Genomic DNA, 25,001 nt, shown 5'->3' on the forward strand with positions numbered 1-25,001 from the left:
TTTGAAGAATGGGTCAGAAAATATGTTTATTATGTGAGAGACACTGTGAAAGGGAATGGACATTTTTTCAATATTCAAGAAATCCAAGATAAAATTGAAAATCGAGTCCCAATGTTAGAATTCTTCGGTTGTGTTAATTCAGTTAAAAGTTTTTTAAGAGAAAAAAACATAACATTTGAAAACAATGATCACAATGGAATCAGCTTTAATAAAGCATACACTGCACTGATAAAGGCCCCAAGAGGAACGAAATGTTTCTACGAAATAATAATTGGAAAACCAGAAAAGCCAAATGCCTGTAAAAATTGGGACTTGATTTTTGAAAAGAAGCTTGATTGGAAAAACCTTTTTTTCAATACAAAAAAAATCCATGAAATAAGGTTGAAATGGTTCCAGATGAAAATTAATTACCATATTCTTGTGACAAATTCGGTTTTGATGAAGATGGGAATACTCCCACATAATATGTGTAATTTTTGTAAGGAAGAAAGAGATACAATTCTGCATTAATTATGGGAATGTAACCATGTACAACATTTTTGGAAGGAGTTTGTGAGATATTTAAAAGAAAAGTGTTTACATTGTGATAGACTTAACCTGAACGACACACTGGTGCTTTTTGGACACAACAAAATGAAAACTGATGAATGTTTCTCATATATCTTATTGATAGCTAAATTCTATATATACAAATGTAGAATCAACAAAGTAAAACCAACATTACAAATGTTTAAAAAAGACCTCAAACAGGCATATGAAATAGACAAGTATGCCTTTAACATAACTATGGAATATAACAAGTTTGTGGAAAAATGGGCACTTTATAACTGTTTGATACAAGATTAAGCTTTTCAATGCTACCTTGGAACTTTGACATTGAACATATATTGTTTTGCTGTTATAGATTTGTCAGTACTTAGAACTTAATTATATGCTTACCCTATACTTTCTAATGCACAAAACATATAAATTCTGTATCTGTAAACCTTTGTCTGAATAAAAAATGTTGAAAAAAATAAATAAATAAATTAACTGAACGAAGCTTGTGCTGTTGCTCCTGTGAAGTTGGATAGCATTATTTTAATTGATTTATCTTTTTATGGCATAACATTTTACAGGACCCTGCATGGAATCTCAGGCCCTAAAGGGTTTGTTGTTGGTTCAATTTTTATGTGTATAATTTCTAACTTAATGTAAACTTTTCTTCTTTATTTCACTTGAGTCTATATTTGACTATCATGATTTGCCATTAGATCTGTTAAACAAAACATATATTAAGTCACCAACTGCTGTGATTTTTTTTCTTCTGTCCTGCTTGTGATTGTTACAATTTGAATGTGAAGGTGCATTAAGGTCCAGAATATATTTTGTTATTGAAAGCTAATTAATAATGAATCAGTAGACAGTTGTGGGACTTCCGTATGTTGTGGAAACAGTGAGTGAGAGTGCACCTGTGATTCTTTGACTTAAATGACATTTATTTATGCACCAGATGGTTCCTTGGAACGGGTGCAGTCTCAAATCGATCAACCGCCTAGATGGAGAATGCTGTGAAAACTAAACGTTGCCAAACAGCCGGGACCACATCAAGATGTGACCTTCCTTCTATCATCGTGTATCAGTGGCTCTTATCAGTGACCTCCTGTGTGACTTATATAATAGTATATGATTCAGGCCTGTGTCAACACTCTTGTTTTTTCACAACAGGCTCCCTGTCTGCTGATTTTAATTGTTTGTTTTTTTATATGTTGGGAACATTGTTTACAGAACCTGCACCTATCATATAAACACTGTTAATAATAATTATAAGAAGAAAAAGAAGAATAGTAATAACAAGAATCATCATCATCATTTTTAATGGTAATAACAATGGTTGAGTGAATTTTCTTATGCTTCAATAAGAAATTGAGACTTGCACTCTTGTGTTTTTGTTATTATTGTCTGTGCATGTGTATGTGTGGATGACAATACCAGAGCACACACATCCCTGACACATTATTTTTCATTTGTAATAGTCTATTTACAGTCACACACACAACACATCCTGACAGTGGGGCCTCCTCCCCCTTTAACAATTGGGAATGATAAAGAAGTGTGCCCCATGCGCTGTCTGCACAGCACAGACTCCTTTCAATTCTTCACAACTGATGGGAGGGTCTCTTTTAGGTCTGGATGAATTTGGAACAGCTTGCTGTCTGTCTGGGTGTTCCATTCCTCTTGCCAAAGATCCTTAACGTAAGTGTTCACCTTATGCTTCATGTCTGTGTATGGTACGTAGGATCTCAATAAATTTTCTTTTACAGCGTTCTTGGCCAGCTGGTCTGCCCTTTCATTACCATGAATGCCAACATGGCCAGGAATCCAGGCCAAAACAACGTCATACCCTTTCTTTTTTAAAAGTGCAAAAGTTTCATAAAATTCCAGTAGTTTTGCATGTGTCAGATTCCTGCAGGCAATGGCCTCCAGGGCTGACAAGGAGTCTGAAAAGATCATAAAGCTCTTGTCTTTTGAATGGAGAACCATTTTTAATGTGAGGACCAGTGCGGTCAGTTCTGCAGCGTAAACTGAGTTGTCAGACAGAACGTGTTTTCTTGAGGGATGGTCAGAAAAGGCAGAACAGAGCACAGATGCAGCGACACCCTTCTCCAACTTCAAACCATCATGAAGATTTTCTGACATTAGTGAAAGGTGGGAAATTTGTGGCAGAGTTCAGAAAAGTAAGTTTGTGGGCCAGTGAACTGGTGGAGTCTTTACAGTATGAGGCCAGGTCGAATCATACTTCAGGTGTTTTAAAGGTCTACGGTGGGCTGTCAGGGAACAAAGAAACATCTGAGATGCTACCGACATCCAGATCAGGATTTTCCATGTGTGGCTGAATACAGAGTCCAAGTGGAGAGATGCAGTTCAGGTTGTCTTCAAATTTCTTACTGAAGGATTTGTTGAAGACACTATCATAGGCAGGGTTTTTCGGTTCAGAGAACAGTTTCGAATAGTAGAGGGACTGCGACTGGAAAGAGGCAGTTTGATTTCTGTGTTTTTGTGCACAAGCTGTGCAGAACGTGCCTAAGCTGAGATGGAGCCCTTGGTGGTGTATAGGGTCCAGCAGTGTCAGGTAAGACAGTCTGGCTGAGCCATAGAGCACACACACGTGGTCCAGTTTGGACCGGACCAGGGCTCTGTAGAGGTGCAAAAGTGTTTTTTATCAGCGTCCCAGTCCGTGTGTGCCACGACTTGGATGATGTTCACAGCTTTTTGGCAGAAGGCTTTCAGCTGTTTAAGGTGACTGAGGAAATTCAGCTTCTGATCAAAAATGACCCCCAGAAACCTGGCTTCTTTGACCACCCAGATGGTGGATTTTTCCAGACGGATTTAAGGGTCCAGAAAGAATTGGCAGAAGCTATGAAAGTGGATACAATGAGTTTTCGTGAATAAAAGGTGAAACCGTTCTCCTCTACCCAATGCTGAATTTCATGTACGCAGAGCTGGAGCTGTTGCTGGAAGCTGGCGTACGTGCTACCAGTTATGTAGAGGGCAAAATCATCCACAAACAGAGCTGTCTGATCCCTTCTGGACCGACTGGACGATGTCATTAATCTTGATGCTGATTGTGGAACACCCAGCTCCTGCTCATGAAAATTGGACAGAGTAGTGCTGATCCTCAACTGGAACTTTTGGTCTTGCAAGAAATTGTGGATAAACTGGGGGAGGTGTCCTCGGAAACCGAGGTTGTAAAGATCACAGAGGATGCTAAATTTCCAGGTGGTATCACAGGCTTTCTAAAAATGAAAAAAATATGGCCATCACATGCTGTTTGTTGACAAAAGCGTTTTGTACTGTGGTTTCCAGATGGACCAGATGGTCAATAGTAGACCAATGCTCGAGAACCGCACTGCTCTTTCACCAGAAGGCCATGAGTCTCTAGTTTCCACATCAGTCTACTGTTGACCATCTCCATTAGTTTACAAATGCAGCTGGTCAGTGCAATTGGGTGGTAGTTTGAACGGTTAGAGAGGTCTTTTCCTGGTTTTGGTATAGGCATTATGAGGGCTTTCCGCCAAGAAGATGGAAAAAAGCCTGTGGTCCAGATACGATTGTAAACTTAAGTATAGTTTCCAGACAGGTTTCAGGAAGATGTTTTAAAAGCTTGTATTAAATCTTGTCCAATCCAGGAGAGGAATCGGTACAGGTTTGAAGGGCAAGTTTAAATTTGTTCAGAGGAATCGGTATAGGTTTGAAGGGCAGGTTTAAATTTGTTCAGAGTAAATGGAAGGTTATAGTTTTCAGTGTTGTCAGATAAAAAGTTGCAGGGTGTTCTTTCTTTCAGGCTTTTGGTTTTGAGGAACAGGGCCCATTTATGGGCAGATGCAGAGTTTGATTCAATAGTGGAAGCCAGCAAATTGGCAACTGCTTTCTTCTGTCATCAAAGCGTCTAAGAGCTTCAGATGGTGTAAGGTTGGACAAATGTTTTTCCCTTTGATTTTCTTTAAAACTTTCCACAATTTCTTCTTGGGTATGTTCGAAGAGCAAAAATCTCTCCAGGATTGTCACTTACTCTTTTAAAAACATATCTTGCTTTTGCCCTAAGCTGCTGAAGGGTTCAAATGCTGTCTGCCTCCAGTCTCCAAAAGACATGTCGTTGCGCTCTTTTCCAAGACTTCCAGGCATCCCTACTTTCTGCATTGAACCAGAGCATCTCTGGCATCTGAGGCTTGGAGATGGATGATGGGAGTGCTGCTTTGGCACATTCTGGGATTATCCATGTGAGAGTGCCAGCAGGATTTTCGCTTTGCAGGACTCTTTCTTCCTCCAGCTCCACTCTTATTTTGGAAGTAAAAATTCCCCAGTTTGCTTTGTCATAGCTCAGGTGGTCAGGCACAAAGTCACCTTCCACATCTGTGGAAGGGAGGATGACATGACATGATCATGCACTTTCCACTCATAGTCTAGGACATACAATGGATCGCACACTGAAAAATCTAGACACAAGAGCTTCCCATTAGAAACATGGAGGTAAGTGGGTGATTTGTCGTTAAGAGAACATAGGTCCATGTCTGAATGGGATTTTTTTTAAGAGAAGACCTCGGGCTGATGTCACCTCACTACCCCAGAGTGGGGAGTGGTCGTTAAAGTCGTCAAACAGCAAAAAAGGTCGTGGAAGCTGGTTGACAAGGCTTATGAGGTACTGCCTCAGAACTGGGACAGGAGCTGAACAGACAGTGATAGTTTTATTTAACGTGACTCTGGCTGCCACTGCCTGTAAAGGTGTGTTTCAAGAAACGGTACTATAAAAAAGAGTTATGTAAAAACAAAGCGACGCCTCCCATCAATCCCTCTTCCTTAGGTTGAGCATGTTTAAAAATTGCAGTGCCAGCACTGAAGGTTTAAAAGAATGATAAAGGAACTTGAGTTCTTCAAAGTTAGCATTAAAACAACAGATATTCCCGAGGAGCCAGCTGACGAGAGGTGGGACGAGAGGGGGGGATGATAGGCAGATACCATACATCCACCCGAGGCTTTTCTCCCCCTGCCCTGCAGCCCCTGAGGACTGCTGTGCAGGATGGGAAGGGGTGGATACAGCACCTCCACTCCAGGCAGACGACCTGACCGCCCTAACTGGTGCTTCTGTCTGCATCCCTGTGGACGCTGTCTGGACTGCAACATTAACCATCTAAGGATGTACTACTGCTGCATAGGCAGGCCCCACCTTTGGCAAAGTAGCCTCCATGATTTTTATTGCTTTAAAAAATGGAATCTTCTTCTCCGTCTTAACCTTCTGGATCTCTTACCCTTTTTTCCAAGTGGGGCAGTCTTTAGAAGGAGGCGGGGTTAGCATCCGCAGTTGATACAAAGGGATGGACTGTTGCATTCGCCCTGATGAACCGCCTTTGAGCAGGTACCATGCGCCTCTTCCTCTTTGCAGCGGTCTCGCACGTGCCTGAATTTCTGGCACTTGAAGCACCAGAGAGGGGACGGCACATACAAGGACACGCTCATCTGCAGGTAGCCAACTCTGATGTCTTTGGGAATGCTTGAACAACAGAAGGTGAGGAAGAAAGTGTTGGTCGGGACTCTGTCCAACCCCTTACATATCATCACCCTGCAGACGTCAGTGACCCCTTGAGAAGACAGCTCCTTGGTCTCAGCCTTAAAGACTCCATTCAGATCAGGGCATCTAATTACCCCCTTTGAGCAATTAAGCCCTTTGAAATGGGAGACCTTCACCGCCAGATCAACAAAAGTGTCAGCCTTCAGCATAAGTTGAGATTGCTTCCTGGACAAGCATTTGACAAGAACCATTTCTCAGTCATTTAATAGATTTCATGGTTCCGGCCAGACACTGAAATTCTTTCTCGATGGTGAAAGGGCTGAGAGCCGACAAGGGCTTGTCAGAATCAGCTCCCTCCACCACCAGCCACGATGGCCAAAACCAAGATGACTCTCGAACCTCTGAATCAGAGTTGGAGTCGCTCTCCGTTCCTGTTCTCGTATTTGGTATTCACATTTCTCGTTTTTTGTCACAACAAATTTCTCTGTATGAAATTCTCCCCAGGGAGAATGCGTCGCTACACTGAGAGCGCCACCCACTGTTTTGCATTTTTTCCTGTGTGCAGTTTTATTTGTTTTTCTTATCGAAGTGGATTCTTCTACAGAATTTTGCCAGGAACAACCCTTTTGTTGCCGTGGATTCTTTTACGTGCGCTAAGTGCATGCTGCACATGGCACCTCTGCTTCTCGTCTCATCTGAATGACTAGCATCCAGACCACACTCAAGGTCTACTGGAGGGGGAGAAAATATCAGCAGCTGAACTGTGATTCAAACTAGCGTGCTCTGATTCTCTCGCTTCCTAGGCGAACACATTACCTCTAGGCCATCACTCCACATCTCCTCCTCTTTGCCACTTTTGGGGGGATTGTTGGTTTGGAAGCCATGTTTTCAGAAGTTTTTATGATTCATCCCTCCCTTACCCTCCTGCCATGGAGTCCAACTTAGGGGCCAGGGTGAAGGGAATTCCAGCTTGACCCCTTCCAGTTTTCTGGAAGGATATATGACACGCAATTTTGATTGATTGATATGGATACTTATACAGCACCTATCCTTGGTTGCAGACTAAGCTCTAAGCGCTTTACAAACACAGGTTCATTTGCACAGGCTGCCTACCTGAGTAGAGCCAACTGTCGACTGCCACTGGGCACTCATAATTCATTTCCTGTGTCATTCAATCAGATTTCAGGCACTCACACATAAACACTCAGACAGATATGTAACATTTCATGTGTATGACCCTTCTGTTTATTTACCCCGCCATGTATTCAGCCATACTACGTTTTTGGTGGTGTGCATGCTATGTATGTTCTTGTTTCCATAACCCACTGAACACTGGCATGGATTACAGGCACATTTGTGTGCATATTTGTTCTTCTGTGTGTGTATGCACATGAAGAGTGTTCAGGCACAAGCAGGTCTGCACATATGTTGACCTGGGAGATCGGAAACATCTCTACCCTTTACCCACCAGGTGCTGTCACCAAGATTCAAACCCGGGACCCTCAGATTGAAAGTCCAACGCTTTAATCATTCAGCTAATCCCCCATAATCATGTCCAGCTCCTGGTAACAGAGAACTGGACACTGCGGGGGTTACCCTAGTCAGCCTCTCAACTGCCAGTCTTGACCCAGCCCCACGTAGGGGTAGCCGATTGACACACATGGGCCAATGTGTGCTGCCTGTCTAGGAGAGGTCTCTGCCAAAGGAACATGTTGAGAGCAGTGTGCTCTCTCAATCCCCAGGACCTCATTCCCTTCCATCACAGGCTGCGTTGCATGGCAAACACTGCGGGCCTAAAGAAGGCCACAGAGAAAAAAGAATGTGGAAAAGAAGGCCTGCTGAAGACAGTAAAAGAACCGGTAAAAAGTAAAAGAGAGACCAACGAAAGGGACAGTGGGTCACTTTTAGTTTGGGCCTCACTCACAGCCTGTTCAGCATGGGAAGGCCTACCAGGGGCATCAGTACAAAAATAACCATGTATACAGCCTGGTCAGCTATAATGGCTATGTAGGCTGTCAAATAAGGCCTGGAAAGCAAAAAAACCTTCAGAGGCATGATGTTCCCACCAGCCTAGGTCACTCAATCACTGGCCACTAAGCCTCCCAACTAAGACAAGGTAGTGACCCCCCAGGAGAGGATCAAGTAAAAGCCAGCTTGACCCTCTCCAGGGTCCAGAGGGTGATTCAAGCTGATTTAAAACTAAAAGAACAAATCCGAAAACATGGGTGATAGTAGTTAGTGTGGAAAGAGTAGGGTGTGAAAGGTTAAGGGGGGTCACATACCAATACTATACATGTGTAAACCATTTGATCCAAATCATGATATCTTATCTCACCAACAGTCAATAACTTGAATAAGGAACCCATTGTTTCACAATCATAATACAAATCTATCAAAGTTTCAAACTTTCCCTATCTTCATCTCCAATTTTCAGCTTCAATTCCATTCCATTCCATTCATTCTCCTGCCCGGGATGGGCGTAGAGGAGACATGAGGGACGATTCCGTAGTCAGACGACGCCATCCGGTTCTATCTTCTGCCTGTCGTATCAGCGTATCGCTATCCATATTGGTCCATTCCTTGATGTTGTCCATCCAGCATTTGGCTTGCCTCCCTCTTCGCCTACCACCCTCTAGCGTTCCCTGTAGAACTGTCTTTTGCAGTGGGTCCACTGGAACCACTCTTAGCAGTGGTCAAAAGGAGGAAGCTGTCATGGTTCGGGCATGTGACACGCCACAATTCACAATTCACAGCTTCAATAAATCATAACAAAACCACAATTGATTTTCAGGTGTAATATGTATCATGCACTGACACAAACAAAAAAAACAACAACACATACACAGAGTGACATACAAACAGTGATTCATACACAATGCTTCACATACAGTGATGGACACGGAGTAACATACACAGTGACACACAGTGACCGACACACACTGATACACCTACAGCCACACACACACACTAACACAAGCACACTGACAGTAACACACACAGATCCAGAAATTCCACAAGAAATCGAGGACACTATCGCTGCTGACACAGACATGGGCAGACTCAAAACCTAGTTAGCCATTCTTCCACAGGCACTGAACAACAGAAAGACTGCAAGGTCTGCCAACAAAGCATTGTCATCAGAACTGAAAGCTTATGACAATGTAAGAAGACTGTTGAATGAGGTGGACAAGCTAATCAGGCTGCACTTGTCCATTCCAGTCACAATGTGACTGCTGAGCACACAAATATGCTCCACTTCAGGAGAAAAAAACAAACGAAAAACAGAAAAAAGAGCTGACACAGATATTAGAAAGGGAAAAAAAGCTGACAATATCTGCAGACACATTTAGTGATTCATATAATGCACAGAAAAATAAACCAATATAAATCTCACCTCCCAGATGCATGAGATAAAATGGAATGACCAGGATCAGAACATGCTGAATGTAGTATACTTCTGTCTCAAAGGGCAGCTGTTGAACACACACACACACGCATATAAACACATGCATAAATATACATACAGACACACACACACATATACACACATGCCATCATCATCATCTTCATCATCATCATAAATAGGGCATGTTAGGAAATATTTCAGAATAAAATGCATAAATGACAATCAAAATGTTTATTGGTGGTTTCAGTTTCAGTTTCAAGTTGGTGTCAATGCATGCAAACTATCCATACAGGCCACACACCATCTGCTGATTTAACCTCTTCAGTGCCACACATTTATTCTGGCTTTTGCTTCCTATTTGCCAGGTGGTTTTTGGTTGCAGTGGGTAATAATATTTTTAACAAGAGAGGCAAGGCCTTCAAGACTCACTTGTGATACACTTAAAATAAAAAAAAATCTAATCGTTAAAATGTTTTCAGTATTTGTTATTATAAAGCTTCGGGTTAAAAGTAAAAGAATAAAAAAGTCCCAACGGCAGATTCGAACCCAGCGTGTTTGGGTGAGAAGAAACTGTCTTACCCATTGCACTATCGGGGCTCCTTAACTGACATTCAAAAATATAACATTTAAACATGCTTTTTTAAAGGACGTTAAATTGATTGCGGTATTCGCAGTGAGAACGCTGTTTAAATCATATTATTCTGGTGTATCTTGGGCATTCAAAAAATCTTTTAAGGGCAATTAAAAATTCTTTTTAAGTCTGCGGTAAAGGAGACATGGCTATCGCCGCAATCACACTGCAATATTTTGCCGTTTTCTCTGGATCTACATTGATGTACAAGTTTAGTTACACCCGGTTGACACAGTTGATTCAATTTCCCTTTTATGTTCATTCTAGTTTTATAGTTTTAAAGCTGATATGAAAATTGAGTATTTTGTTAAACTAATAACATATAGAGCCAAGTACCAGTACTTCTAAACGTTGTATGAAGTGAAAAGGACAGTCAAAACTGGAAATTTTTGTTTCATCAATTCAAGGGTATTAACTCTCATGATTTATTTTTTTAAACTGTGGATATCTTCATGGCAGTTTGGGGCATAATCCATTAAGTGATGAGGCGTTCACAAATCTTTCTCTAAATAAATATTTAACGGTCTCCTTCTCCAACCTTCCATCACATGTTATCGTGTATTGTCGATTGAATATAGGATTGAACGGGCAGGTCAACAACTTGAAACAAAATGGCGTTGTTCGCGTTCGCAAAGAATATGAGCACACGCTCTGAATATGTATAAATAAGTATACGCTGTTGATTTTTGCCCATGACCTTCAGGGCTCAGCCAATAGATCTATGAAGTCCACTCGTCGTACTGATTTTAGTATTTTCCGAAAAAGACTACTTGGGCGAATGAACAAAGTGAAAGCCCTGTACACTGAGAGTAAAACACACAAGCTTTTTATGTACTGAGTATAATTTCAAAATGTAATGTTTAAGATGATTAAGATCAGTTTAAAGCAAATTAAGCCCCCTAGCATTAATTACATATTAATTTCCCTTTTTTACTATCTGCACCAAAGACATGCAAAATAAATAACTTCCATGCTTAGCAAAAGAATTTCCTGTTTGAACAAAAAATGATAATAATGACTGCTCTTGTTGTTGTGTCAGAATATCAGATCAAAGTGCCAAGTTTAAAAAACAAACAAAAAAAAACACAAAAAAAACACCAGTAAATGCAGTTTGCATATAATTTGGCTTCTTTTTATATTTTTTGTGCCCATCCCAGAGGTGCAATATTGTTTTAAACAAGATGACTGGAAAGAATTGAATTTTTCCTATTTTTATGCCAAATTTGGTGTCAATTGACAAAGTATTTGCAGAGAAAATGTCAATGTTAAAGTTTACCACGGACACACACACCCACACACACACACAGACAACTGAACACCGGGTTAAAACATAGACTCACTTTGTTTACACAAGTGAGTCAAAAAACAACAACAAAAACTGGCACACAAACTACAGCAAAAAACTTAGAAAGTATATAAAGTATACAAAACCGATACTTTTTTAAAACAAAAATGAACAGATAATACATTTCTGTTGGTTTGAACTTACTAACACTCCGGTTAGCAATGAATAAACCATACATGTGAGAAACAAATTTTAGATTTTTAGATAATTTCTGAATATATGTTATAGATTGTCAGTAAAAGCTGCTGAGATAAACCAAGAAAATACATGAAAAAAAGTGTCTCCATACCTTATGTATACATAGAGTCCAAAATTATAATCCAAACTTCTGGTATTCTACACAATCTCTCTTTCATATGCACTCTCACATATGCCTGCTCCACAAACACACACACAAATTCACACACAAGCACACATATTTCCACCAGTGCCTGCCTGTGCCACAGCCACTCACTTCATGCTCACTTTTAGACTATACCGAAGATGTTAACAAAGACATATTTGTCATGCAGTGCAATTTGTGAGTGTTGTTTATGCCTTGCCTGCCGATGATAGCAGATCTCTTCTTTGGCATTTGCATGCATAGTTAAAACCATGTGTCACACAATCCAATTGCAGGAAATAGTACTACCCCCTTCATCACTCTCCACCTGTCCCTGCCCTAATTTTAGTCAATAGTTTGTCTTTTGAGTTCAAGTCTGGGTCACCACAGACTTACACTTGGCTTCCTGCACAGCTTTCTCTTCTTGCTTGCAACATCTGACTCTACAAATAACCATCCTCTCCCAGCTAATCATGACCTTCACCTTCCTTCTCATCAAAGGAATGATGTGACAAGATTTTGTCACAACTACCACTTATCTCATCATCAAAATTGTGATTTGTAAAGCTTCTGCTATATCTTGTGTCACAAAATTTATATAAGGCTTTTTCCCTCCCCTCCCCCTCTTTCCCTCTTTTTCCTCTTCCCCCGCTCCCCTTTCCTCTCACTATCAATGAGTTCTCTCTCACTTCCTTCATCCATCCACCTTTTCCAACCAGCAGTGAACTGTTCTCAAGAGAAGTGAATATTATTCAACAGCCAGAAAACTGCGCTTGTGACTGCTGCTATCTTCAGTTGCCTTGAAGACTCCGTGAGTGTGAGTACACAACTTCTCCTCTCCCAAGTGGGTTCAAAGTTTTTTCCTCTTGTGTTCTGTATCCTGTTTTGAAAGAACCCAGGCAGTCAAACTTTTTTTTATACCTTAACTATAATTATGTTTTTCTGTTTTCAAACCGGACAATGCTTAAGACATTTATGTCCTTTATTCATCGTCCAGACTGAAAATAGAAAATGTATCATTACAAAAAAAAAAAAAAAAAAAAGTATCATTACACATACACACACACACACGCGTGCACACACACACACAATTTAAACTTGCTAGAATTTGCCACTAACATTGCACAGAAGACTGAGAAGATTCCAATCAATTCATTCATTAATTTTTTGGTTTGGTTGAAAAGATTGCCTTATCTCACATGTCATAGCCTCACACATATTACAGCACAATTAAAAGGACCTAGCAAAAGCAGCAAATGGCTAACACTCACCATTCGAGTGTTTATGACAGGAAATAGAATAGCGATGGGTGCCCCTGTCAGCATGTGCATATGAAGCCGAAAGGCTGCCGTCACTGCTTTGCTGGGTGGGGATGCCAGGAGGTATATCTAAGAAGAAGAAAAAATCTTAATTAAAATTTTCAAAATCGGACTCACTTGTTTTTCATTCATAATCACATCTGTTTATGAATCATGATTCATGACATATATATATGCAGCCCAGTGTAATGCAAATAGATGGCGTTTATTATTAACAGAAGTCAACAAAAGCAACTGAAAGGAGGCGATGTACCAATGTAACACTAACAATATTATCTGCAGTAGTGATGCCGTAATTATCAAATGAGCTAATGCATGGCAGTTGGTACTAGCAGAAAAAGCAGTCATAAATTTAAAAAAATAAAACAACACTGTCTGCCTTGTCAAAGTGTTAGTGCCATGGACTGACGACTGAGAGAATGAGGGTTCAAACTGTTTCAGTAGCAAAAATCACAATGGGATTGATATTTTGGCCCATGGCTGGATCCTACCGAGGATTGAGTGCATTATCTCTTTGGGGACCAATCACCCCAGTTCACCCTTGGCCTCTCTAACTTTCAAAGTCTTCCTGTTGAAACACCCCAAAACGCCCCATCCTCTTGAGGTCCTCGTGTCTTAAGCCTGACTTGGTGAGTTCAGCTTGAGTTGAGATCAGAGACATGCCAACGGGTACTTGACGAGCACTTGACACCCTTGACGTTATCTTTATGGTGTGCAGGGTGGCATGCTCTGCCTGGCCTGTCTGGTGATAATGTGGTGTTGACTCTCTCTCCCTCTCTCTCTCTCTGTCTCTGTTCCCTCTTTCTGCGCAATTTTCAATTCCCTCTCTCTGTGTCTCTGTTTGGTGTGCTCTCTCTCTAGATATACATGTGTTTACATACACAAATTGTTAATAAATAATTTAATCAAAATACATATTCATAAATCAGTCAAAACAATCAACAAACATAAATCAATGATAAATGTGGCAAAATGTAACTGTACTTGTTTGCACATGTGTGCACAGGTGTGTGTGTATGCGTGTGCGTGTGTGTGTGTAGTAATAGTAGAAGTAGTCTTCAGTTAAACAGCTTTCTACTTTAACTTGTGTTTAAGTAATATTACATCCCCAAAAAAATGGGGCGGGGAAGGAGGGAGGGGAGGGGGGAGATTGTAGGTTGGGGGGGGGGGGGGAGTGGGGGAATAAGTGTGTGTGTGTGTGTGTGTGTGTATGTATGTGTGAAAGGGGGGATAGGGAAAGACAACGCTGGGGGGAAAAATGCAAGGAAACACTAACATCAAACAAATGCAAAAGTTATAACAAATGTCCCATGGGGAGAGGCAATGCTGGGGAAAAAAAATGGAAGGAAACGCTAATATCAAATAATTATAACAGCTATAACAAATGTCCTGTTGGACTTGGCAGCAAACCATCTGCAATATCAAATAGCAATAGTGTGTGTGTGTGTGTGTGTGTGTGTGTGTGTGCAAGTGGGCAAAAAGCCAAACAAATTACAGACTAACCAGTCAGTAGGAGCCAAAAAAAGTAAACCAACCAGTCACATCTACCCAAATGACTAAACACTGCTGTCAAAGCAAATTAACAAACTCAAGCAAACAAAAAACTGAAGTCACTTAGTCAGTTTTCGTTTCAAATAAAATCAGTTGCACTGCACTGTAACGTAATACAATGACTTCCTCCAAATGAGTGCTCTCCTGAATGTTTTTGTGCTTGTAATTACCAGGGATTTTTTTTTAAATGACATCCAACCACGCCCATTAAAATACACACAAGCACACACACACACGCGTACATAAAATGTCTTCTCACAGCTCTCTCTCTCTCTCTCTCTCTCTCTCTCCACACACACACGCACACACTGACCTGTTTACTGTCAACTAATAAGCAAGTGAGCAAGCAACTGAAAACGTAAAATAATCGACAGGACTAACAGTAACATGAAAAAAAGAGAAAGAAAACAGATAAATAAATAGGTTAAAATTACTTTCAAATGTGTGTGCCGGAGCGCATACACACACATACATGCGCACACACATGCATGCACGCACGCACTCACTCACTCACACACAAACATGTACACTCACACACACATATACTTATAAACACACACAAAAAAGAATTAACAAAAAGAAATAAACTACAGGGTGAAAATAGATAAAAAACAACAACAAAAAACAACGAAATAGATTAAATACTAATTAATAGCTAAATATAATAATAGCTAAATAAACAAAAAAACTACAGGGCGAAAATAGATTTAAAAAAACAACGAAATAGATTAAATACTAATTAATAGCTAAATATATTAATAGCTAAATAAACAAACAGCTCATTAGCTAAATGAATAAATGGATGACTGAATGAATAAATAAATGAATAAATAAATATGTTATGGATCTGTGGTCTGACAATTAAAATATTTTTACTTCAACTTCGACACACACACATACACACACATGCACAAATTCAAACATACATACACACACACACACACAGAGACATGCTCAATACACATTCACACACACACAAACTCTAACATGCAAGCACGCATGTGCACGTGCAGTTGCCCGCACATTTCCTGAATGATGACTGAATGTGGCCAGATGATGATTACCAATGCTGAACTGGTTTGCTGGCTCAAGAAAAACAATAGGCAAAGCCTTCAAGACTCACTTGTGCTTCGCGCTTTATCCAGTAAAGGAATCACGAGGAGAAATTTAAATCGTTGAAAAGTGCTCTGTATTAAATATGATATATAAAATAAACTTGGGAGAAAAAATCTATTAAAAAAATCTGAAAAAAAAGAGGCATGCAAGCAGGATCAAACCACGCATATTCATTTCCAATGCAGACTAATCCCCAAGGCTGCGGCACATCTGATGTCAAATGACTTAATTTAAAACTTAAAGCAATGTTGACATTTTCTTCTTAATGTGATAAATAAATGTGATCGTAGTGGATGTAATAACGCTGTTTAAATGTTTTTTTGTGCGTTTTATTAACATTAAAATCATGGGGGTTTTTTGTGCGTTTTATTATATCTCGATTATTCTTGTATTTTGGTGGTATAGGAGACGTTGCCATCTCCTTCAAGCACATCGCAACACATTGTAGATCTCTAGATCTGCACAAACCAGTCTACAACGGGCTGAAAGAAACAATCAATTCAGTTTTTCTTTTATGTTCATTCCAGTTAATTCAGTGTCCACTTAAGAATACTTATATGCAGTAAACACGTCAATGGTGTAGTTAGTATCACCGGAGATTAGAAAAGAGAGATAAACCACTTGCAGAAATTGCTGAAGCCAGGCAGCCTGCGCCGCGGCACGCATTCATTATTCATGAGCTGCCTTTGCCCCGCCCAAATGAAAGGAAAGCGTCAGTCGAACGCAGTCTCCTGAGTGATTTTATAATTTGGATTACACCTTTTTTCCCTTTTCTGTTTGCTTCATCCCACGCAGATGTCAAACTCAATTTTGTTGTGAATAACATTCCTAAATATTTATATGTATTGGTTACTTTTATTTCCCTATCACCACAGCACCATTTTTCACGAGTCGAAAGATGACCTCCATTGCGGAAAACTATAATACTGGTCTTAACGAGATTCACTGTTTGTTGTAGTCTGTCTGTTTCTTGCTTAAGGGCATTTAATTGATTTTGTAACCCTATGGGTGTGTCAGACAAGAGAACAGCATCATCAGCAAATAGCATTAAGAGCAAATCTGTTGCGCCAGGTATCATTTGTATTCCATGTCTCCCCTTCTTTGATAACTCCACTGCCAATTCACCGATGAAAAAGGAAAACAGCTGTGTGCTTGGCATACAACCTTGTTTAACCCCTCTTGGACACTGAAAAAAGTCTGAATAAATACCTTTGTCACGAACACATACAAGTACAGAATCGTATATGCTTTTAACAGCCATGTAAAACTCCCGAGAGAGAGAGACAGAGACAGAGACTTAGAGAGAGAGATAGAGCACAATACAACGGTCTGCTCGGGCAACATGAAGCGTTCGTATATATATGAATTATATATATGATTATGTACATATAGATAGATTTAGATTTACATACTGATAGATCTATATGAAATTATGTATGTATGTATTCATGTATGTATGTATAGACAGATGTTAGAAGAGAGACAGAGCTGAATATGTGTTTTATGTTTTGATATATATATATATTTTGTTGTTGTTGAAGAAATGGTGATGTAAACCAGAAAGTGTGAAGAAAAAGTAGCGTTACGAAAACGCAGTTCAATAATTTATAACTGTCTCTCTCATGTGCAACATTGTGCTGGGGGAGGGGGGGGGGGGGGGGGGGGGAGTTGGTGGTAGGGGGAGCTGCTTTATTTTCTTTTTATATTATCTACGTTCAAGCAGATGCAAACGTGCTAAAAACCAAAGCAAAAATGAATCGGTTTTCATTGTATACAGCGAATCTTACTACACGTGGGAAATTCCAGGCTAACTTAACTTTCGCTTTACTGCAGCTGAACCGTCGAACCGACCAGTTTCCTTCAGGTGGGGAAGGAGAGGGTGATTTACCCCCACCCTTCCGCACTGCGTGTGTGCCCCAAAACGGCTTCAGCACTGTTATCGACAGTAAGAAGGGGCCTGCCGCGAGTGGTTTATCTCTCTTTTCTAATCTCCGGTATCACTGTAAGTGTTCTGTCCAGAATTTGTGTTTCTTTCCTTTTGATTGTGAACAAGAAACATGCTGTCATATTTGAACACAACCTTCCTTCTTGTCAGCCAAATTCATTGGAAAGCAGTTTTTAGAATATTCGGATTTCAGAATACATCTCAACAAAATAAACCATTAATGATTCAGAAACTTTCAACCTGTTATTGGTATGACTTTGAAGATTTTTTTTTTCATACTATGTTTAAGCCAATTTTGGTATTGGCAGATATACTTCCAGAGAAAATGGCAATGTTAAAGTTTACCACGGACACACACACACACACACAGACAACCGAACACCGGGTTAAAACATAGACACACTTCGTTTACACAAGTGAGTCAAAAATCAATGGAAGCTGTTGCTGTTAAGTGAAAGTAAGTTTGTAAATTTATGTGGGCAGAGGTGAAAAAGAAAGTAAGAAAAAAGTTAAATAATTGATCGGACTAAATGAATGAATGATAAATAAATTAATAATGAAGGAATAAATAATAATGAAGGAATGAATGAACAAACAAAACAATATAAACAGAATAGATAGATATGTTGAAGTCACTTTTATCGCAAAGCACACTAAGGTTAACTGCCAATGCACATTCCTGCCGCTACTAAACCGCGAAAAGTGGGTGACCATTGTCCTATAATGTCATAAATCTCCAAGTCGTTTGGCGAGTCATAAACCACAGAGGGTCACTAAAGCAAAGGCACTGATAGGCCGTGACAGATAAGATTGAGGGTTCAGCTTTGATCTACACATCCCATTCACGCAATCTTGCCAAGTCATTGCACATTCAACACTCGTTGAAGTATGCAGTGAAGTCTGTTGTCAAATCGACTAATAAGATGGAGTCCATAGCTCTAATTTATCCGCTTATCCACCTCTTACACACCCTTAACACTGAGGCAGCAGGGCGTTCAAGCCTCTAGTTGCACCATGAAGGATGTTTTCATACTAACAGATCAGTTCAAGCCCAACAAGAACGTCCACTGTGCTCTGTTTGATGTACCTGCATACCTACTCCACACGCAATGTTGCTAAAGTGGAAACATGTTCAGTCTTGTCAATGTGCTAAAAAAGATGCTTTCAATCCATATGATTTTATTACTCACACAGTCAACGACTGAAAGGCAGTTATATAGGCTATTGGCCAACGTCATTGAAAGTCAGGTTGGCTTGGTCCTGCATATTCATGACTGCATGCATCTATATAATCCTGTTTCTTTGGTAAAGTGATTGTTTCAGTTTAACTGCTATGTGCATATCTGTCAGTTCATTTGTATATCTGTACTCACATTTACTGTTTAATAATATGTGTGCGTGCAATTTTCCTCAAAATAAAGATTTTTGTTTTGTCAAGGTTTATTTCCCTTCATGTGTTTGTATTCATGAGTGTGTGTGTGTGTGTATGTGCGTGTGCACAGGCGCCACAAGTGTGTGTATGTGTGTGAGCATTCATATCTGCGCTGGGGAAATGCATTTTGCCACTTGTGAAAATGATGTGCACATGCACCCACACATACACAAACACTAACAATAACTCTAACATTAACACTAAGACACACCAACACGTAAGTCTCATTAAGTTTTTGTCAAGGCCTGACTAAGCGCGTTGGGTTACGCTGCTGGTCAGGCATCTGCTTGGCAGATGTGGTGTAGCGTATATGGATTTGTCCGAACGCAGTGACGCCTCACTGAGCAAATGAAACTGAAACTGAAACTGACCAAGCCATCCAAACATGGTTCACTTGGGCAGCCATCGCTCAATGTTAAAGGCGCCAAGTTTTATGACCCAGTGACCTGTCCCAACGTGTTGAACTGGGTGACCACTTTCTTATCACTCCATCACTGACAAGACAATCGCAATATTCATGATCAAGACCACTGGCACCAGATCACGCTAGACAGACTCAAAAAGTAGATTGCTCTTCGCCTACAGCCTGGATACTGTGATGAAGAAGTGGGGCTACTGGACCTCAAGACTAAGATGGCAAATCTATAACCGGATCCCAAAGAGTTACGGGCTCAATGGGACCATATATTCGCTTAAATATCCAAACCAACACTGCAGTGCCTTATCTCTCAAGCCCAGGATTTCCACTGCACTTCCATGCTTATGCTGAGTTTCTGTCTAGGTCTTTGCAGATTCAATGGGACTGTCGGAGGAAGGATGTAGTGGCAGTCCATTTCCAGAGGCAAAAGACCTCAAGTGGTGGAAGCATTGTCTTTCATCAATCAATGTCGAACAACTGATTCATTACACAATTGTCATAAAACATTCAATTACTGTTATAAGCTTCTTTGCTGTACCTCCACTTCTTCAGCGGTTTTATCACATAAGTAGTTTATAAAGATAGCTTAAAACTAAGCATTTAGTGGAGATTTACTCTTTCCTTTTAATATATGACTAAGTTTTGACACAACATAGAAAAAGTTGGGAATGGACATGACAGAGAAGAAACCAAACAGTGATCATTAGAGCATGGTAAGACAAAAAGAGATTGACAAGATCAACTGCAAAGAGAAAAAGACTGCAGTCTTCAAATAAACTCAGAAAATCGAAACTGAAAACTACACACCTTGATTTGAAAGAACAATTCCACTTTATCTGACTCTCAAATGCTATATCTAATGCCTTTCAGTATTCCCACCTGAACAGCAGTCGCAATATGGCAGGGGTTGAATATCCAAATCATTTGCCGTGTAGCAAACTTGAAGCCCAACTCACATCCCCAGGTCAGGCACATCAAGACTAGCAAAAAGCGCTTCCCAGAAGCCTCTCCTTCAGTTAGTTTCCGTCGCTGGGAAGCAGGGAGCGTCAGACATGGGTATGCTTTGTAGATGATGAAAAGGGCAAGAAGGGAGGCCAAAACACTCTCTGCCAGGCGCTGAGTGGGACTGATGAAATTGACGCAGTCAGCGCCCCCATTGCCAGGTAGGTCAAAGTCCACGCCAATATAGGCCCAGTCAAACATCTTCAGCAAGGTGGTGTTCGGACTGCTGTCGGCTTCCTCCATTGTGATCTGTCTACTTGTTTGTGGTATGTGCTTCTATCTTGCACTCTGCTGCTGCTCTACCTTATCATCTCATCTGCAAAACACAAAAATGCATATTTCAATGTTTAGTTATTCCCACAAAAGAATTTTCATAACCATTCTGGTGTTCTGAATTTTATAATTTACCTGGATTACGTAACTTAAAAATTCATTAAGTTACCACTCCATCTCGAGTAAATAACTACTGCACCTTAGGATATTACCAGGAAGCTAGTAACAGCAAGTAAATAATAAAGTGAGTAACAATAAACTGAACAGGTCCACATAAACTATCAACTGGCTATGGGTATTTCAGTAACAGAGTAGGTGATTTAATCCTGCAGGAATTTTTTATCTGTGCTTCATGCACACACACACACACACACACACAGTTCAAGGGATAGTCATTCAGTGGAGCAGATGGCCCCTGCACAAAAAAAAGAAGAAAAAAGTTAAGACTTTCAAACCCCATCAGCCGTTCTTCCCATGGCTCAGCACAGTGGATAGGAAATAATGCCTTCTTTGTCACCCATTCCTTCCCAGTTCTCATCTGTACATCATGAATGAATAATCTTGCATGAATATTTATCAAAAACCAGAAAAATCAAGTAAACAACATGAAACCATTTACTGATTTAGTCAGTTTGTCACCAACTTTAAGAATTTAATTCCATCACAAAAAAACACTAAATCTGGCTGTTTGAACTATATGAATCTCAAAACACTATCATGTAAAAGAGACCAATAAATATTCAGCACAAAGACATTGAAGGTACAGATTATATTCAAATAACTGAAATTCATTTTATGCGGGTATTTCAAGTTTCTGGTCTTTGATATTGATTTCTGATGTGAAGTTGCTGTTTGTCATCACTTTTGTTTTTTCCCTGCTGATTTCCATGCCAAATTTTGTTGATTTTTCTTCTAAGCGGTTCACTAAGTCTGTTAGTTCTTGCTCGTGACCAGCTAATCCGTCAATATCATCAGCGAAGCGCAAGTTTGTGATTGTTCGCCCTCCAATGCTCACTGTTCCTTCATGTTCTTCTAGTGCTTCTTCCATGATTCTCTCAAGAAATAGATTAAAGAGAGTAGGGGAGAGCAGGCAGCCCTGGCGCACACCGCCCGTCGTCCGAAACCAATCACCTATGTTGTTGTTGTGAAACACTGCACTTGTTGCATTCTCATAGAGGCTCTGTACGACTTTGATTAGGTTGGCATTGATGTTGTAGAGGTTCATAGTTGCCCACAGTGCAGCGTGCCAAACTCTGTCGAATGCTTTCTTAAAATCGATAAAGACATGATAGAGGTCCTGTTGATGCTGGAGATATTTTTCCATTATGAGTCTTATGTTGAAGATCTGCTCTGTTGTACTGTGTCCAGGTCTGAATCCAGCTTGTTCTTCTGCGATGATTCTTTCAGCCTGCGGTTTGAGCCTGTTCAGTAAGATCTTCAGCATCACTTTGCTTGGGTGACTGATGAGACTAATGGTGCGGTAGTTCTGGCATTGTTGGGGGTTGCCTTTTTTAGGAAGTGTTATTATAAGGGATTGTGTCCACGCTTTTGGCCATACTCCAGTCTGCCAGATCTTGTTGCAGATTCGATGGAGTACGTCTATACATGGATCACCTCCTGCTTGCACCATTTCAGCTGGGACATTATCAACACCTGCAGATTTTCCCAATTTTAGAGATAAGACTGCTTTTACAACTTCCTCTCAAAGTAAACTACATGAGGCTGTTTCAGATGACGGTGGGACATTCAGCACTTCAGAATCTCCAGTTGCTCTATGGGAGTATAACTCATCACAATATTCCGTCCATCTGTTCATTATGTCCTCCTCTTCTGTCAAGCACTTTCCCGCTTTATCTTGTATGGTGGAGGTTCTTGTTGATTTTGTTGCAGTTAGGTCTTTTAACAGTTGATAGGCTTTCTTACTGTCGTTTCTTTCCAAGCTGGTTTCTATCTCCTCACATTTCTCATCTATCCAGTTTTCCATAGTATCTTTCATTCCTTTCTTCACCTTTTTAGTTGCTTCTTTATACTTTCTTGCCCCTTCTGCACTCTGCTTCTGACTCTTCAGTTCTCTGCGCTTATCACAAAGCTCTAGGACTTCCTCAGAAACCCATGGTTTCTTTATTATCCTCTTTCTTCCAAGGAGCTCTTTTCCTGCTTCATTGAAGGAGTCATTGAATGTGTCGATCATACTTTCCATTTCGATGTCTTCTTCCAGTGCCAAGAGGGGTGCAAATTTCCCGCCAATGTTTGCTTGGAATGATTCTAATATGTTTGGGATCTATCGTGACAGACGAGGGATCAAAACCAGAAATACTGTCAAGAATTGCCCAGACCACAGCCGCAATGACCAAGCTCAAACCCATCTGGAGAAACAGAAAAATCGCCATCAGTTCCAAAATCAGACTGATGCGCTCTCTGGTCATGTCAATCTTCTTATATGCATGTGAATCATGGACCCTCACAGCGGACTTAGAGAGAAGAATAAGAGCTGTAGAAATGAGGTGCTTCCGAAGACTCTTAGGCATCTCATACAATGACCACATCACGAATGAAGAAGTCAAGAGACGCATCCGCAATGAAATCGGGCCCTATACTGACCTTCAAACACTCGCCAGACAACGAAAACTGAAGTGGTTTGGTCATGTCACATGCTCCTCTGGTCTTGCTAAAACAATCTTACAAGGCACAGTGAGGGGAGGAAGAAGAAGAGGCAGACAAAGGAAGAGATGGGAGGACAACATTCGAGAGTGGACAGGCATGGAGCTGAGAGACACACTGAGAGTGGCCGAGAGACGCGACGACTGGAGAAAGGTGGTTGACAAAGCTTCGAAGGCGCCCCAAAGGATTCGGAATCTGAGGGATCGGTGACAGTGACGTGATGCGGGTATTGATGCACATTCAATTCGAGGGTAATGAATTCTGGTAGAGACCAGCGGGTTTGGTTTATGTATTGGTGAGGTATATACCATTTCTTCCTTCAGCAGATATGGTGTGGCATTTGATGGTTTATGTGTTGCATCGACTGGGTAATGCCCAGTGTGAGCAGTTCAACCGATCCTTCCATGACCTGCTGCACACCCTACGGCCTGAGCAGGAGATGCTGGCCCATACATCTGCCAGAAGTTGTGCAGGCATACAACAACACGCCTCATGCCATGGGGTTTGTCCCCCCCTGCCATGGTGCCAATGCAATGCAAACTGCTTCACCTCTCATGTACATGTTTTCTTATTTTGTTTTTATTTCAACCAGTTTGGCGGACTTCATATTTTGTGGTTTTTGGTGTACTTTTTTTTCTTCTCTATATTTTTTATTCTTGCCTCCCCAACAACCAATCCTGCCATGTGGTCTTTGCAAAGACAAATATTTGTTGTTGAAATGCTTGTTAATTTTAACTTCAAGTCGGGCAGTGATCTGATACACAGACTGATGGGCACAAAAATGAATGCTTTCCAACTTCATAGTGTATTTACCTAATTGGGACCCCTTCTCTATATCAAACTCTTCAAAGTTAAGTTAGGATGCACTCGATTAAGTTCAAACTCATAACCTAACCTGGCTAATGCCACTTTGAATATATGTAGAAGTAGGATATTGTTCATAGAATGTTACAGTCATACAAAATTTCACTTTGTTATTTGTTATCAAGCTAATTATCTCCCTTTACCTGCTCACTAATTCTTGTTTGATGCTCAGTTAAGTCTGCCCACAAGAATTACTTTTAATTAACCATCGCGGATGATGGATTTCATAAGATGGGGGGAGATGTAGCCGAGTGCTCAGCTCAGGCTTCAAAATACTGCTTTACGCACAGGCTGTATAGCAGACATCTTTTCACAACTAACATGCTGGTCTTCGACGGCTCACGCAGAATGTGTGACGCCATTCCCGGTTTGATGTAAAGCCCATTCTAAACCTATTCTCTAATCATCTATTAAATCAAGTCTCTGTATCATTCACTGTAATATCATATTTGTTGTGCTTACACACACACACTTATCAGTTAGAAGCATACTTGATTTCTGTTTAATCGTTCGTCAGTGTAAAGATTTCAACTGACGCTAAGCTTACGTCATTTTGTCCTCGCCACGCAACCACTCCACAACCAATGTCGACATTGGGTGAGCTGGAATCTCTGTTTCTGCTTCACCGTATTTAATTAATATCTCTTTCGTGGGATCAGAAAACTGCACA

The 25,001-nt window shown here is 40.5% G+C and overlaps 1 protein-coding gene across 2 annotated transcripts in view; it reads right to left on the bottom strand.

The window, feature by feature from the left end:
* LOC143289048 (transmembrane protein 164-like) overlaps positions 1–25,001 on the bottom strand; it is a 53,348-nt gene that overhangs the window by 6,180 nt on the left and 22,167 nt on the right. The window contains exons 2-4 of one of the 2 annotated variants that reach the window (XM_076597856.1): positions 20,411–20,849; positions 13,022–13,138; positions 9,441–9,519 (exon numbers count right to left, since the gene is read on the bottom strand). In XM_076597856.1, the coding sequence (XP_076453971.1) occupies positions 9,441–9,519; positions 13,022–13,138; positions 20,411–20,776 (562 nt within the window). In that variant the 5' untranslated portion in view covers positions 20,777–20,849. Of the gene's footprint in view, positions 1–9,440; positions 9,520–12,491; positions 12,631–13,021; positions 13,139–20,410; positions 20,850–25,001 lie in introns of those variants that run through there. The other variant, XM_076597857.1, reaches the window with a different exon arrangement.

Source organism: Babylonia areolata, chromosome 13, assembly GCF_041734735.1.
Source record: "Babylonia areolata isolate BAREFJ2019XMU chromosome 13, ASM4173473v1, whole genome shotgun sequence".
NCBI lineage: Eukaryota > Metazoa > Mollusca > Gastropoda > Neogastropoda > Buccinidae > Babylonia > Babylonia areolata.